Genomic DNA, 17908 nt, shown 5'->3' on the forward strand with positions numbered 1-17908 from the left:
GAGAGGTAGCTAGTGAGGTAGGGTGCTATGTTTTTGTGTTTGTGAACACAAAGAGAGAGTTTGAGTAACTTTGTTGAGGGGGCCGTAAGCAGGGGTCAGCTGATGACCGGGCTATACATGTAGTCAAACTATTACTTAAAGCACTGATGGTTCACGGGTTCGGTCACTATGACGAAACTGACATAAAGTGAGATGAACTCAAAAAAATAAATAAAAATAAATAAAAAAAGGGAAGATTTTACCTATTTTAGTTTTTTTTTCTAAGAGATATGGCTAAGCAGGTGTCACTTGTGGGTGATGCTGCAATAGACTTCATAAACCTAGGGTTTGACTGTTAGCTAAACTAGCAGGGACCCATCAAATACCTCATCAAAAGAAAAAGAAACAGTGGGAATTGTTCCTAGTTCTATCTTGACCTACATTGTGTTGAACAGTAGCTGCCCTTCAATGTATTAGGTCTGGCACTGAGGAGTGAGGAGAAAGTAGAGAGGAAACAGGGATTAGGCTACTAATAACCTGTATAATTCATTAAGGAAACAACAGTTGCTAGAACTACTGTAATCCTATACAAAACGCGAAGATGGTGATGGTAAAAATAACAAAAATAAGGTCAAAGTAGAACAAAACAAACCAAATTGGTCCTAATGGCTGTAGGAAATTAAAAAGGGAAAGTAAATAAAAAAATTAAATGTATATAAGATAAAAAAAATAAAAAAATAAATATACTTTATAGTTTCTGTAGTCTACTGTAATAAATTATATGTCAATTAGCACTGCATCATTCATAAATTGTATTTATTTATTGTGTTTATTGTCTTAACGTTTCAGTTTGTTCTGCTTTTTATACAGTTTAGCTGCAGATAAAGCCTGGCACGTCTATGAGCGCAAGATCACTTCTCTTTCAGTGCGAAAACTTCATCATCTCATTTTCATAAAATAAAATGCTATAGTATTTAACTTTTCCTCTCCATCGGCGAATGATGATCCTGAAACAAAACACGTGCAATGTCTGTTTGCTATAGCAACGAACACTATATGCATCTGATTATCAGATAAACCTTGCGCTCTTATTTCAAGGTTGTTGTTAATGCTGTGGTTATTTGAACAGATGGAACCAGGGCCCTGTTCGGCTTCCTGGGGTATTAGAGTATTTGTTAAAGTATTATCTGGAGTATTTGTTAAATCTAGCTAACAAAATATACATTGTGTGTTTGAGTGGTCCAGACGCTACACATGTAACACAAGCAATCAAACCAACATTAGGCATTCTAAGTTGGTGCTTTGAAGAAAAACAGACATGCAGCGCAACGTGGTAATTAACAGAAAAAAAGATGAGAACGTGCATCCTTTCTGTAAACAACACAAAACCTTTGCCTAGCATCTTGTGATGATTCTGCCAGGCTTTTGAACAAATGTGCTTTGGCTAAATCACATCATACATACGCTTATAATTCTTCATAAATGAAAAGAACATTCAAATATAAGCCTTTACTGTTAAATGCGATTGCCATTATTATTGAATTTCATTAGTCCCAGTTTTGATTGATGCAAGGCTGTTCACGGAAAAGTGAGCAAGACACCACAGTTACAATATCATGATTATGGTTAAATCAGAAAAGACATATAACCAAATCAGGCTACATTAATTTTCATTCTAAATATCTCAACACACATCATTGGATATGACATTAAGCGCGACTTGTGTAGATTAATTTAGTAAAAAAAAGGCTTGCCTGCTTTCTTTGCCGTATATTTGTATACTTTTACTATCTAATCAATCTCAGCATGGGTTAATTTTGTATCGCTATATGTTTGCCTCACTAAGGTTAAATTATGCCTACGTCTTTCTTTGGCCTGCGCTCTGGAAGTCATCTGTTAATTCTGCTAAATTTGAATTAAAACTGAAACTAAAACTGAAACTAAACTATACAAAAACTAAATAAAATTGCGTTCACAAAATAAAAACTAAACTAAAACTAACAAAAATATGAATTAAACTAATAAAAACTAAACTGAATTTTATAGCAAATATGAAAACTATATTAAAATAAAATGAATAAAAAAATTCAAAACTATAATAACCTTGGTGCAGTTCCTGAATGCTCCCGTTTCGCAGACCGACCTTTTCGGCGACGCTGTTGAGAGCTTTGCCCAGCAGTTCTTTGCAAGTGCAAGAGGCCCTGAGACAGGCGACCCAGAGATGGAGGAGACTGCTTGTTGGGAGATGGTGACCGCACAACTCCCTCCCCCGGAGGAGGGCCGGGTGGAGAATCTTTTGTTTCATTTTGTTTTTGTTCCGCCGCTGACCCAGCAGCTGTGGTACCCAAAACTTCAATAAAAGAGCGGTTTCTTCAGTCTCTGGGTCTCAAGAGGAGGAGAGTTGTGAACTGTGCATCACAGGGTCACTTCCCTCCTCCTCTCTCCCCAGCGGGCAGCAGTGGGTTGCCCAAGAGCACCCCTCCTGCCCATTTGTGGAACCAGGTAAGGGCTGTAGCATTCGAGTCCCCGCTTCATGTCATCACACGCCGGGCTGTCACAAGCCTCAAGCCGGGACCCAGTGTTTTCTTGTGTTCCACCATGTTGCCCCACTGTGGGTACGTCAGTGGCTCCGTTGGTTCCTCTGGCACGGTCTCTCTGAGCCTGGTTAGCGCTCCCCAGTCTGTCTCGGTGGCTCCTGCGGACCATCAGACTCGGATATGCGATTCAGTTTGCCCGGCGTCCCCCCAACTTCAGGGGCATCCGATTCACTTCAGTCAAGGCTGTCGATGCCCCTGTCTTGCATACGGAAATCGCAGTCCTGCTGGAAAAAGACGCGATATGAGGTTGGGGTTTTACAGCCCTTACTTCATTGTGCCTAAGAAAAGTGGTGGGTTACGACCGATCTTGGATCTGCGAGTTTTGAACTGTGCCCTTCACATGCTGCCATTCAAGATGTTGACGCAGAAACGCATTTTCGAGTGCATCCGTTCCCAAGATTGGTTTGCAGCGATCGACCTGAAGGATGCGTACTTTCATGTCTCGATCCTCCCACGGCACAGGCCATTCCTGTGGTTGGCATTCGAGGGGTCGGGCATACAAGTACAAGGTCCTGCCCTATGTGCTGAAGTGGAACCTGTTCGTCGAATGGTGTTCCTCCCACCAGGAGGATCCCCGGAGATGTTCGCTCAGAGCCGTGCTTTCCTTCTTGCAGCAAGGGTTGGAGTATTAAACCACTCTTAAGGTTTATATTGCTGCTATTTCTGCCCATCATGACCCCATAGAGGGGAGGTCAGTGGGGAAGCACAATCTGGTCGTCAGGTTTCTTAGGGGGGCCAGGAGGTTAAATCCTCCTAGGCCTCCCTCCCTACCCACTTGGAATTTGGCATTGGTGCTAAGAGCCCTACAACCTGCCCCCTTCGAGCCTTTGCAGTCAGTCAAGTTGAAGTTTCTTTCTATGAAAACCCTACTCCTGACTGCATTGGCCTTGATCAAGAGGGTGGAGGACCTGCAGGCATTTTCGGTCTACGAATCGAAACCGGCTGATTCCAGTGCAACACTGAGACCCCGGCCCGGCTACGTGCCCCAGGTTCCTACCACCCCTTTCAGGGACCAGGTAGTGAACATGCAAGCGCTGCCCCTGGAGGAGGCAGACCCAGCCCTAGCTTTGCTCTGTCCTGTACGCGCACTGCGACAGTACATGGATAGAACTCAGAGCTTTAGGACCTCAGAACAGCTCTTTGTCTGTTACAGTGGACAGCAGAAGGGGAAGGCTGTCTCCAAGCAGAGGATGGCCCACTGGATAGTGGATGCCATCACCTTGGCCTATGAAGCACAAGGTGTGCCCTGCACGCTCAGGCTGCGTACTCAATCCACTAGGGGTGTTGCATCATCCTAGGCGCTGGCTTGTGGTGCCTCACTAGCAGACATTTGTAGAGCTGCGAGCTGGGTGACTTCTAACACATTCGCTAGGTTCTATAGCCTGCATGTCAAACCAGTTTCCTCCTGTGTTCTCACCTCAAACAGGTAGTGTCACTGAGAGGCCCAGTTCAGAGTTGGCTTGCTGCGCCCTTGGCGCCTAGTTCTCCAGAAAGTCCCCTGACTGGGCAGAACCTGTCGAGTCCTCCAGCACCCCGGCGGCCAGACGTGGCGGAGCGTCCGGCACCATGCCTTTTCAACCAATGAATTCCTGAAATCTGGTGCGAGGCTAGTGCCCATATGAGTGATCCGGTTGGGATCCCATATGTGTATTTTCACCGTACAGTTACAAGGGCCATGTTTCCCCTGGCAGACTACGTTCTGCAGTTTCTAAAGCCATGAGCCATCTCAGAGACTTCCATGTGCAGTAGGGCCCCCCAGGGTTACTCCACTCCACGTAAATGTCACTTAACCCTCTCTGGGAGGAGGGGACTCCGCAGTGTGTCCTCTTCCAAATGGAAGGGCACGCTTTCCCAGTGTTATCCAAGTCCTACTGTTGGGTTGCGAGGAACAGCTGTAGTCGACCTTCTCTATGTAGAGCCCAGTCCTATCGTCTGCCTTATAGGAAGGATCAGGATGCCTACACAGGGCACTGGAGGGGGCAGCACCTGGTTGGTAGGGATCCCAATTCGTCGGTCATCACCGACATGACGTTAAGAGTAACCGACTGAAAGGGAATGTCTCAGTTACGTATGTAACCCTCGTTCTCTGAAGGAGGGAACAGAGACGTCACGTCCCGTCGCCACAGTTGCTGTGCCACTGCTGAGCTGCCGAGTCACCGTCTCGGCTCTTCAGCGAAAGCATGAATTAATGCGGTGCACCTTCTGCCTCTTATACCCGCGCTGCAGGGTGTGGTAGCCAGATACGAAATCTGCATGCCAATGTCCATTGGATCGTTTAGTTACACTCGAAGTGGATTGGTCTCTCTGGCAAGATCCCAATTCGTCGGTCATCACCGACGTGACGTCTCCGTTCCCTCCTTCAGGGAACGAGGGTTACATACGTAACCGAGATGTTAGTTGTAACACTAATGAAACGTTACAACCCACCCCAAGCAAATGTTTTCTTTGAATTTCAGTATGCCTAGAGGAAGCGAAAGACAAACCAAGGGGTGTCTCTCAACATTTTAAAGGGAACATCAGATGATATAAAAGAGCATGGAAAGTCTGTAAGATCTCTGGCAAAATTGTATGGCATTTTCCATGTAACCTACAGACTCTATAAAAAGAGAAAGAGAAGAGAAGGGGTCAAAGGAACTTCTGAGGCTACCACAGTGGAAAGAAGGTCTTCAGTGATGAACAAGCAAACAAAACACTTTTTCCATAATAATTAACATACTGAGTGATGTTGTTTTCATTGATATGCAACCTGTACATATACTGTATGTTAGCGTCTCAAAAAATTTATTTTAGAGTTTCATGACCCTTTAATAAAAGACACTTGTAAATAGTTTGAATCACATTTTGAATGACTTAAAAGAACTCCAAGATACAGACAGAAAGGTCCAAAATATTACAACCATCCACAACCATCTCCCTATAAATGTCATATGAAACAAGAAATTTCATGCTATATAATATAAATGTCACCTTTCTGTTCTGTGCTTTTACATTTTGACTTTCTCTGTATTTCTGTTCCCCTGCATTAGTTCCTTGGTTAATCTGTTTCCTTACTAATTCATTAGTCTCATTGGTTGTTAATTAGCCCCACACCTGCTTCCCCCCTGTATTTAAGTCCTCTGTTTCTGTAAGTTCATGGTCTGCTATTATTTGGATTTATGTTGCTGAGCACTTGATATTGTTTGTTTATGGACTTGTGGATGTTCTCCTGGATTTATTATTAAAAACTCCTTTTGGACTTTACTCCTTTGTCTTGCGCTTGATTACTCAGCCAACGCCTAACAATAATATGACAATAATATATAATATGATTATAAAAGTAAATGTTAATGTGCACTGTAGCAAAATTAATAATCTAAGAATGTTTAGACCATGTGTTTACTGTAAAATACAACGTTTGTGCATATCTGTTGTTATAAAAGTGTCAGTACATATAAAGTGTATGACAGTACAAAATCTTTTCTTTTTTTTTTTCTTTTTTTGTGGGCAATATTAGTAGCCTATTGTTGATTGACAATATTAATAATATAGCGTAGTTGCTCCTGATATCATCATTCTCACAGTTGTTTGCTTCTGATGCAGTGACCTGATACCTGCCTGAACAGGAACCTAAACCACAAATGAGTCCTGCGAACTCAAACTCTCCCTTTAGTCTATGTTGTTCTCTGGGAGGATTTAACCAACTCTGCTGCTTACATATTATAGGATTCAGTTCTGCCACAAGGCAAACTAATGAACTAGATGAGGAGCAATTGTGTGAAATCAGTGTGTCTGCAGCTGTAGTTATACACATGTGAATGTCTGTATACCTGCAATACACTTCAGCAGATGATTTTGCTAAACTATGCTAAAAGACAAAGCCATTAGCTAACACGACATCAAAAAGTAATATAGTTTGAGTTAATACACTTTTAAAAATGATTGAAGAAATTAAATTTTGTCGTTTTTTTACAACCAGATGCTGCACAATGTTGTGGCATCTTGAAACTCCTTGATTTTTATTGTGAGTGATGACACACTGACCGTTCCAAGGTTGACGTGTCTGGTGTGGTCAAATGTGTCATCTGCCTACTGTATCTATGGCAATATATGCTAGTGACATATTAAATCATGCTAACCATGTGCTAAAACATGCTAGTGACATGCTAAAACATCATAGTAACATTCTAAATCATGATAGCAACATTTTAAAACATGCTATAGCAACATGCCAGACATACTTGTAACATGCTAAACATGTTAGAATCATGTTAATTTATGCTAGCAATGTGTTAAAACATGTTAGAAACCTGTTAATTCATGCTAACAATATGGTAAACATGCTAGTGACATGTTAGCAAAGATGTAAAACACATTAGAAGCAGAGTTATTGACAATAGAATAAGCATAATGGAGAAGCTTTTTTGTCAAAGTTGAGATAGGCTATGTGTTGTTGGATTTTCCATCGCAGAGACATATTACGTACAAACTAATAATATTATTAAATCATAAAATTATAAAAATTATTAAAACATTTACCTAAAATTTCAGGGGGTACTTCAAGTAACCATGACTACAAATTAAGAAACACTTATGAAAACCGAAAGGAAACTCAAGAAATAATGTGATACAAATTATGAGTGCATGAAAACAAAACTGAAACCTAGACAAAACCTGACATTACCCCCCTCCTCCAGAAGGCAGCTCCTGAAGCCTAAATGGGACCAGTACATGTGGAAGGAAGGCGAGGGTCTTAGGAATGTCAGGACCAGTGGCAGAAGAGACCATGGAGGAGCTGGCAGTGGAAGAAACCATGGAGAAGCCAGCAGCGAATAAGAACCCAGAGAGACCCAGCCGACAGCTAGGAGTTTGATGACTCAGATACCAGAAACTGATGGAGGGAGGAGTCAGGGGGGAACCATGAACTAGACTGACTGAAGTGATGATGTGATCGGTGGAGACCCAGGCAGAGTACGATGGACAGAGAGACCAAGGTGGAGTCGCAGTAAAAAGAGGGTATATATTGCGATGTTCAGTCCTGTCACGACTTCAACTTCATTTGAATACTTTATGAATACCTCTGCCATTTCCATTACACGTTTTGATGTTATCGTTGTGTGTGTGTCTCGTGTGATGCAAAAGACAATTTGAAATGAAATATATATACAATTTTAAATTTTCCAGGTTGATACCCCTTTATTCCCCAAATATTGCCTATTTTTCCTTTATATGTACTGTATAAGCACACTATTATTACAAAAAGGTACATTGTAAATTCAGTTTACTTGCGCTGTAAATTGCATGCTGTAATCTAAAGCATTACGAATTACTTTTAAAATGATCATCCAATATTAATTTATTTTTATTTTTTAATTTATCTATGTAATCTATCCATATATCTCAAGGCACTGGTGAGGGAAACACTCATTATTATTATTATTATTATTGGGTTCCTGAAACACCAGTGTCATTAAATTATTAAAGGGATCATATGATGCGATTTCAATTTTTCCTTTCTCTTTGGAGTGTTACAAGCTCTTGGTGCATAAAGAAGATCTGTAAAGTTGCAAAGACTAAAGTCTCAAATCCAAAGAGATATTCTTTATAAAAGTTAAGAGTCAGCCACACCTACCTAAAACGGCTCGTTCTAACACGCCCCCACATACCTATTTCACTATCTGGGAAGATTTGCATAACGCCGCCCAAATTTTCACGCAAAGAAAGAAGGCGTAACTTTTATTCTCGCTGTTGCTTCCGCCGCCATGTCGTGAAGGCGCTGTGTGCTTCATTGTGAAAGAGGACGATATCGCTTCGTCATGCCTGGAGCTGATCCGTGCTGGTCGCTGCGGAAATACTTCAACTTTGCGCTGTCGATCGCCTCATGTGGTTGCCGCAAGCATCAGAATATGGTAAGGGATGTAACATTTCCGTCACACGCTTGAGGAATTCGGCCAATCACAACGTACTGGATAGCTGGCCAATCAGAGCACACCTCGCTTTTTCAGACCGATGAGCTTTGTAAAAATCGACACGTTTCAGAAAGTTTAGAGGAGAAACAATAATGCATCTCCGGGGGTACTTCAAGTAAATATTGTACATCTAAGGAGTTTGACTGACAAAAGTTTGGGAACCCCTGCCCTATATTTATCTCAGGGGAGGGAAAAGGGAATGTGGTTATAGACCAGGGGACAGCAGCCATGAGTGAAAGTGTGTGTCTGTGTGTGTGAGGCCAGAAGAGAATTGAAAAGAGAACATTTGGGCTAGCGTGAAACAGAACAGGAAAGAGAACATTTGGGCTAGCGTGAAAACCACTCTTGGACGCTATTCATTTGTTCGGGGAGTGTGAAAATTGAGGGATGGCAAGCTATTTCTGTCCACAGCTGTCACTTTTTCCACTACACCTTTTCTTGTAGTGACCCTTAAACTGTTCAGTTCTTTTAAATAAACTACTTATACTATGTTCACTTATAAAATTATTACTTTCAGATCAATATATTATTACTCAGGGGTCACTCTTCATATGGCAAAATCTTCCAATTTCAAAGTACATAAAAATATTACTTATGAGACGAGAATTAACACCAAGTGTACAAGTTTGATTCTCAGGAAACATAATTTCTAATAAAATGTATAGCTTTAATGCAGGGAGAGGCATTCGGTGATGTTCTAAAATATATTTTGGACAATATGTAAGCTGCATTCTACTTGATGAAAAATACTGTAAAAATGTAATATCATGAAATATTATTACAATTTAAAATAGCTGTTTTCTGTTTTAATCAATTTTAAAATGTAATTTATAACTGTGATGGAAAGCTGAATTTTCAGCAACCATTATTCCATTCACATGATCATTCAGAAATCATTCTAAAATGCTGATTTGGTGCTTAAGAAACATTTCTTATTTTTATCAATGTTGAAAAAAACAAACAAAAAACAAGTTGTATTGCTTAATAGTTTTGTGGAAATCGTGATTATTTGATTAGAAAGTTGACTTTCAGGATTATTTTATTAGAAAGTTCAAAAGAACAGCATTTATTTCAGATTGAAATCTTTTGTCTTAAATGTCTTACTGTCACTTTTGATCAAATGCATTTTTGATCAATAAAAGTATTGATTTCTTTAAAAAATACTGACGCTAACTTTTGAATGGTCATATTTTTCTATATTTTAAAATACATGAATGACATAAAATATAAACATTTGCTATGGGCAACTAGACTTAATGGAATTCTCATTGATGTTTCATTAGGTAGCCTAATTAATAGTGCAGTCAAAACACGTACATTTTTGCGATTAATGTAAAATATATAAAAAAGCAATTAACAGTTTTCATTTATTTATTAATTCATTCATTCATGCATTCATTGATAAGAACAAGGAAGGAGTTTTTAGGTGGAAGGAGTTTTTAGGTGGAAGGTTTCACTATAAAACGCTGCCCGATGGATTGTTGGATAAAATAAAATCGGTGCATTTTGTAAAGACGAATTTAATTAAGCAATTCATCTTTGACACAGGCCTATCACTTAAAAGCAAAACACTCTACTGAAACTACCTCTACTGGGCCTCACTATTGTAATTTACAGGAGTAGCTATGTTATTCGTGGGCAAATAATGAGATCTGTTAGTGATAATGTCACGAATGTTACATCATACATCTTAGCAAAAAACCTGCCGCCCAATTACCATAGTATATCCGATAGACTGAAAGGAATCTGAAAGAATCTCATAATAACAAACGAAGTGTAGACACTATGTAAATAAGAAATTTATGCAGTGCAGTGTAGACAGCTTCATTGATTATAACGGAACTTTGTGAGATCGTGATGAACTGTGACGGATGGGATTTTTAAGGGAATAATTAGCCTGCTTTAATTTCATTACTGTCTAGTCTGAATACTTAAAATATAAAATCAATCTGGAAACAAGTTCAAGAAAAGTGTTTATGGCATAATAAATAGCTATAAGCAGTCACCCGAAATACAAATAAAAAAGACCAATAAGACCAAACTCCCTGCAGAGAGGTAGTATCCGTTCCCACGACCCTGTATTTGAATACATACCTTCAGTGTTGGGACCATGCTAAATGTCCAGCTATGGATGCATATATGGTGTGAAGTGGGAGGGCTGCAGAACACTGTTTTGGACTATACCAGGAGCCTATAAGCTCCCCAATATAGAGCTCCAGTACTTTAAAAGTATGTTTAGTCATCAGACTTCCCTTACATTCAGACATGTATCCATAAAATACATACTATACAATACAGCACCTTTATCACTTTCCAATATGTCAATATGTTGTTATTTAGCTGCTGTATAGAGCAAATATTAACTAATTTACATTTTTTATGAAAAACAGAAACACAAAAAATTTTCATATATGGGAACAAAAGCTGATCTATCATATGTAGCTAATATGAGCTACATAATATTAATAGCAATAGTTTATAGTTTATAGTAATAGTTTACTTTCAAGACGTATAGAGGGATTAGCAGAAATGTCATTATATTTATATGCTAAGAAAGATGCTTTCTTACTGGACATACAAAAAAGTGTTATGTTGCATAAATGGATATTATAGTAGATTATGCAAAAATATTGCTGAACACTTTTTTAGACCTAAAGCTATACATGCAACAAAGCAAACAAGGTCTTACAAGTATTCAAACTCACAAATGCTCATTAACTGTGATAGTTGAAGGTGAAGAACACTAGCTCTTGTTTGATCTTCAGTTACATGATAACAGGATTAGGATTAGGAACAAAGATATTAAGCAGTTTTCAAGACTGTGAAAAATAATTAATGTTTCTTGCTGTAACTGTTCAATCTTACAAGACTGAGCAAAATCTAAACCAGGGTTGAATTGTCAGACAGAGTCAATAATATGAAAAGAAACAGAGCTAGCTCTTTAGTCAAGGCAGCAACAATCTCTTGGACTTGCCATATTTGTCCACAAGATAAACCAAACTATTCCCAAAATTACTGGACTGAATTCAACTCATTCCAAGGCGTGCAAATCCTATTTTGGATCAGGAATGAAAAGTGACACCAAAGCACTCCATATACCTCCTCTCTTGTACTTTCACCAGCTCTCACTTTCCTAAAGCTGATGTTCAGGCTAAAGTTAGCACACCCAGGCCGGTATATAAGACCCCCAGATGGGAACTATGAAGATGTCAGTCACATCAGCGTGGTGTATACTTCCCCTTTTTTGACCAACTGCAAAAACTTTGAGAGATGGTGAGTGTTTTTGTACACATTTTTGTTTACACTTTACACAAAAAATATAAACTGTTATTCCTGAGATTAATTGATGAACACTCCTCATCATTTGATGAGAGATTAATCTGTGGCAGATAGATAGATAGATAGATAGATAGATAGATAGATAGATAGATAGATAGATAGATAGATAGATAGATAGATAGATAGATAGATAGATAGATAGATTCTAACTTGCTGTTTCACTCTTTGTGTATGTTTTTTCCTCTAGGCACCCAAGAAGGCCAAGAGGAGGCAGCAGGCAGAGGGCGGCAGCTCTAATGTCTTCTCCATGTTTGAGCAGAGCCAGATCCAGGAATACAAGGAGGTACATTTCTGCTAAACCTAATTTTAGTCCAATACATTAACATTTATTTTGCATAAACTGTTATCCAAAGCAACATGTATAAGAAAAAACTAAGAGGATAGTTTTAACATGTCAAATCAAAAGTCATTAATGACACTCTCCCATGCTGACCTGTATGAAAACCTTGAACATTAGTAATTCATAAAGTGGTCGATTTTAGAACTATTCAACCACTGGAAGAAAGTACTCACTAAGTGTAGTATTGGTTTTATGTTCAATAACCAATGGCATGAAAGTTAACTATACAATTTACAGTTCTATAGCTATTGTAAGTAGTAAGGAGGGGTGGTAAACGATTAGTAGGGGCTGGCAAATGTAACCAATCCCCCCTCTTTAAATATCCCCGAAGTCTTGTTGTACATTCTGTGACCTTTTAACAGCTTAGAAAGACAAGTGGGTAGCAGCTGCCAAGATACTTGGTCTCAGATGTCATCTCAAGTTTCAGAGATGTTCGGCAGAAAAACATCAAGACCTGATGCCAGAAGAGAAACATTTCATAACTACAATATCTCTTTTCTTGTGTGAAGACAACTTGTGTATCTTTTGGGACCTATGGAGCAATTAGTAGTTAATTAACTGTCTTACCCTCTCTAAAACAAACAGGCTTTCACAATCATCGACCAAAACAGGGATGGTATTATCAGCAAGGATGATCTGAGAGATGTGCTGGCCTCCATGGGTCAGCTAAATGTGAAAAACGAGGAGCTGGAAGCCATGGTCAAAGAGGCTAGTGGCCCCATCAACTTCACTGTCTTCCTCACCATGTTTGGTGAGAAGCTGAAGGGTGAGTCCAAATCTTTTCTGACTTTGTTTATTCCTGTAATCACACATAATTTCTGTTGCTAATACTTTTGGTTTGGGGTTAAGTGTTAAACTTTGTAAACTTTACATGAGCACACAATTCTAACTTGCTAGGACATTAACATGCATTTGGAAGACACTTTTATTGAAAGTGACTTACAGTGCTTTCAAGATAAAGATTTCATCAGTTCATGCATTCCTTAGGAATCAAACCCATGACCTTGGTGTTGCTAGCCCCATGCTCTACTGTTTGATCTACAGGATAATGACAAAAAGTGCAAAGCAGCACTTTTAGATTTACACTGACTGTGGTACAATAAAGGAGAAACCATAGAGTCATATCTAGAGACCAGAATATCATAAATACTTGTAGGTTGGTACCTTTGACTTGGACCAGTAAGAAACCACCCATCTCACTGGCAATGCCCTGGAAACCATAAAATATCTTAGATTCATGGCAGAAAGTTTTTCTTAGACAAAGATCATTTACATTTTCTTCAGAAAATGTTGAAATATAGTTTTATATTTATATTGTATTGTAGTGTAATTGAAGTGTTGACATCTCACATCAAGCATTCACATCAAGTAGTCACAAAATGTATTCATCAAACTCATTTAGGTGCCGATCCTGAGGATGTTATCTTGAGTGCTTTCAAAGTCCTGGACCCTGAGGCTACAGGCACCATCAAGAAGGAATTGTAAGTATCCTGACCTATTGTTGTTCACACTATAGAATGAATAAACAACTATGGTGAAAGGCCATTTTCAAGAATGTAACATTGTAACATTTTATTTTATTTTTCAGCCTTGAGGAACTCCTGACCACCCAGTGCGACAGGTTTACCGCTGAGGAGGTTAGTTGTAGTTGGATTATTTTAATTAGTGGTGTTTGCTAATTCAGGAATTACAATTACATTTTCTCATACTTTAAGCTTCATATGTAAGTATCCCACACTATGGCCTGGTTTCACAGACAGGGCTTAGACTCAGCCAGGATTAGGCCATAGTACAATTAGGACATTTAAGTAATTTAAAATTCTGTGGTTTGTTGAGAAGTGTGTAATTACTTTTTGCCTGGCAAGTGATAAACGTGAAAAATATCCCTTGGACATACATTTACACTATTGCCCAGCTCCAAACTGATAGATGTGGTATATTTTTAAAGATTATAATATGATTTTTATAAATCTGAATATTTTTATAATCTCAAAACCTTACATTTATTTACATTTAGCAACTGTATGTACAGTTTTGTTTTTTTACCTTGAGATATCAGTTTCCAAATCATTTTGATGGTACACTGATTTCTAATAAGGCAAATGGCTTCGGTTTCATTCCTGCATTCCCCCAAATGTTCTGTTCTGGGAGTATATTTGGTGAGCAGGTACGAAATTCCACAAAAAGGGCATGATACAGCAGCAACAAATGTTTGTGTACAACTACCCACTGTAATAATGACAGTGATATAATTACAACAGTGAATTCCACTTTAAAGTTGTAAACCTTCACAAAACTGCATACAGATGCTTACGATAGTACTTGTTATATTGGTATAAATTTGCTTTGAAACAGTGTGTATTGTGAAAAGCGCTATACATTGAAGGAGTGAACTGAGCCATATATGGAGACGTACAGGTTTGATTTATTTATTTTTGTTTAAATCAAAGCATTAAACCAATTACTGACCAATTGTTTAATATCTTGTGATTGTTTTCTTCTAGATGAAAAATCTTTGGGCTGCATTTCCTCCAGATGTGGCTGGCAACGTAGACTACAAGAACATCTGCTACGTCATCACACACGGAGAGGAGAAAGAGGAAGAATAATCTCAGTCCATCAACCATCTCTCTACCTCCTCTCATTACCACAACATCTTGTTACATTTTCAGTCTCCCCATGGTCTATCTGTCCTCTCAAAGAAAGACATGTCTAAACTGGAGGTCTGTTAGAATTTGGGCTGTCTGAATGTGTCATATGGAGCTAATGTGATTATTTTCAATAAAATAATCTAAAATCATGAAATCACACTCTCTCCGTTCTGTCTGCCAGTGTTTCCCTTTATAAATGTATAAGCAGAGGAGATATTTAAAGAGATGGTGCATCTCTGTAACAGAGTGCCACCCTCTCTCTCAGTGTCTCCTGTTTCTTTTCACAGAGAGACAGAAATATTAAGGAAAGACATTGAGCACTAAGAAAAGACACAGGAAGACAAAGGATGAGGAAAATAAACAAAAGAAAACATCTTTGTTTTTACTTTTTCTCACTTGTTTACTCCTCCATTCCAAAGTCCTCCTTTCTTGCCTTTTCCTTTCCTTTCTCTTGATTCAACTCTTTGTCCTCAAAACCACCTGTAACTCCAAGATAACACAAATAAAAGCACTTAAATCTTTCGTACTCCTTTGGTCTGTTCTTGTCAAGTTCCTGTCTCTGCAAGTGAAGCAATAATAAATCTGTTAACATTGATGAAATTAATCTTTTACAATAAATTCAATTCAAGTTTATTTGTATAGCACTTTTCATGATACAAATTGTTGCAAAGCAACTTTACAGAAAATTAAGTTTCTACAATATATTTAGTAGTAGCTTATTAGTGGTGACTGTCAGTTAAGGTATATATGGCAGAAATGTACGGAAAAATCTATTAAAGACGTAATCAAACAGACGAACACTATTAACAGCAATTATTATATGATGCAATCAAACTTATAGCAAAATTTGGTAGTTCTGTATGTTGTTTCAGGGTTGGCATCATCTGAGGTCCTCTGAGGAGTTGGCATCATCTCTTCTCAGGTGTTCTGGATCCAGACTGAAGCTTGTGTAAATCCTAGTAACAGCAAAAACAGAGAAACAAATAGAGACATAATTAGCGTAGCTGCTGTTCCAACTAATCAAAATTGATTTGTTTAACCCAAGCTAAAGAATAATAATGTGCATTTGATCAAGAGGTCATAAACTGTATTTTATTTTATTTGATAATGGTGTTACGGCCACAACCATTACACAAAAGAGGGATAACACAAAAAGGCTTGATTCAATAAGGGGAAAATGTATTACAAGATAAACATAAGCATAATAAAGTTGATTAGTGGGGAAACAGAACAAAGCAAAACTAAGGTGAGCGCAACTGAACTGCCATAGCAGTCTCCCCCACACTCAGGTAAGGCGACGAGACGTGATATATCCAAACTCTCAGGCAGTCCACAGGTGTATGAAATCGGCTCATACACCTGTGGACTGCCTGAGAGTTTGGATATATCACGTCTCGTCGCCATACTAATGAAACGCAAGACACTCAAATGCAGGACGAAATGGGCATTTATTAACTCTTAAGCTCTGCGGCATATTTTGGATTTTTGTTTACAGCCTTTGGCATACCTGGATTTAAAAGAGCACCCTACTCATACATTGGAGTAAATTGATAAAATTGGTCTCATTTCATAGAAAACATCCTAAATTTCAACACACGGGTGGAATAATTACTATTTTTTATTGTATTTTTTCATTATTTTATGATAAACAAATAAAAAATAAAAATATTTTTTTAATTAGGTTTTTATTTGAAAGTCTGTTACTTAAGATCTGTTTGGTCCATATCTCTGCAGAAAGTTTATTTTGGCTCCACTAGGTGCCAGTAAACAAGGAAAAAATGAATTTTCTTTGTATCATTTATATTAAAAAAGTTATGGATATTTAATTGAAGAGAGGCAATATGTCCGCTAGGGGTCTCTATTCTGCGAGATCAGGCACACCTGAATTTGAAAGAGTTCCAAACCCACATACATGGGGATAGATGGATCAAAATTTTATAATTTTACACAAAACACCTTAAATTTTAACACATGGGTGGAATAATTCAGAATTATTGCATTTATTCACAATTCAAAGTATCCCAACTCAGCATCGAGCTAGCTGCTAGCACTAGGGGGCGGTGCCCAGATGCTGCCGTATGTTTTGAGTTTGAGCTCCGTCAAGTTAATTCTTTATCGTCTATTTTTTATCTTAAAATCAATTTTATACACCATAATTTTCGTTTCTATAACGTGTGAATATATGCCCGATCGTATTCTACAACAAAAACAATCAGAGCACCTTGTTATCACTAGTTTTATTTTGATTTCCCGAGTCCGCAATTAGCAAATAGCTCGCTAGCATCGCCAGCGTGGTTGCCGCTAATCTCGCTTACATTGCTAATACTCTATTAACACACATTACCATTGTTTTACTCACTGTTACTTGTGTGTCTACCTTTGAGTGCAGGTGAGGACATGTCCGTGCTACGTTAGCTGAAGGTAAAGTGCACACTCACTGTTTCCCTGGTGCTCGTCTTCTTGATGTTTCTGTGCAGATACCCGCGATCCTGAAGGCCGACGAGAGCACCGGAGCAGTCGTGCTTCACGCGGGGGTTAACGACACCAAGCTGCGGCAGACGGAGACACTGAAGAGGGACTTCGGGAGCCTGATCGAGACGGTGCGCCGCACATCGCCCGCGACGACGATCATCGTGTCAGGACCGCTTCCCACGTATCAACGAGGACACGAAAGGTTCAGTAGACTTTTTGCTTTAAATGAATGGTTATTGTTATGGTGTAAAGAACAGAAACGGCTCTTTGTTAATAATTGGAATCTTTTCTGGGAGCGTCCTAGGCTTTTTCGTGCTGATGGCCTGCACCCCAGCAGAGTCGGAGTGGAACTCCTTTCGGACAACATCTCCAGGACGCTACGCACCATGACTAGTAAGTCAAATCTCATATAACTGCCCTGATGATTTTTGTTCTACCCGCTTAAATGATAGAAGTACTTGCGCTGTCCAATCTATAAAGACTGTGTCTGTTCCCCGAATAGTGAGGTCAAAATATAAATTTAATGCAGGATCTAGAAAAAAATCTGATCGTGATTAAACCAGAAAAATGTAAAATAAATGAACA

The 17908-nt window shown here is 38.8% G+C and overlaps 1 protein-coding gene across 2 annotated transcripts; it reads left to right on the top strand.

Moving 5' to 3' along the window:
* Positions 1–8425: 8425 nt before the first annotated feature.
* LOC107572535 (myosin regulatory light chain 2, skeletal muscle isoform type 2) lies at positions 8426–15357 on the top strand. 2 transcript variants are annotated; one of them, XM_016258951.1, is made up of 7 exons: positions 8426–8461; positions 11644–11794; positions 12048–12143; positions 12786–12966; positions 13603–13681; positions 13789–13837; positions 14705–15357. In XM_016258951.1, the coding sequence occupies exons 2-7, from the start codon at positions 11792–11794 to the stop codon at positions 14807–14809; spliced, it is 513 nt and encodes a 170-aa protein (XP_016114437.1). In that variant the 5' UTR covers positions 8426–8461; positions 11644–11791; the 3' UTR covers positions 14810–15357. The 2 variants fall into 2 exon arrangements, with proteins under 2 accessions (XP_016114437.1, XP_016114438.1); XM_016258952.1 differs by lacking the exon at positions 8426–8461 and having other exon boundaries at positions 11639–11794.
* Positions 15358–17908: the final 2551 nt, after the last annotated feature.

Source organism: Sinocyclocheilus grahami, unplaced genomic scaffold (genome assembly GCF_001515645.1).
Source record: "Sinocyclocheilus grahami isolate Dianchi unplaced genomic scaffold, SAMN03320097.WGS_v1.1 scaffold1770.1, whole genome shotgun sequence".
Taxonomy (NCBI): Eukaryota; Metazoa; Chordata; class Actinopteri; order Cypriniformes; family Cyprinidae; genus Sinocyclocheilus; species Sinocyclocheilus grahami.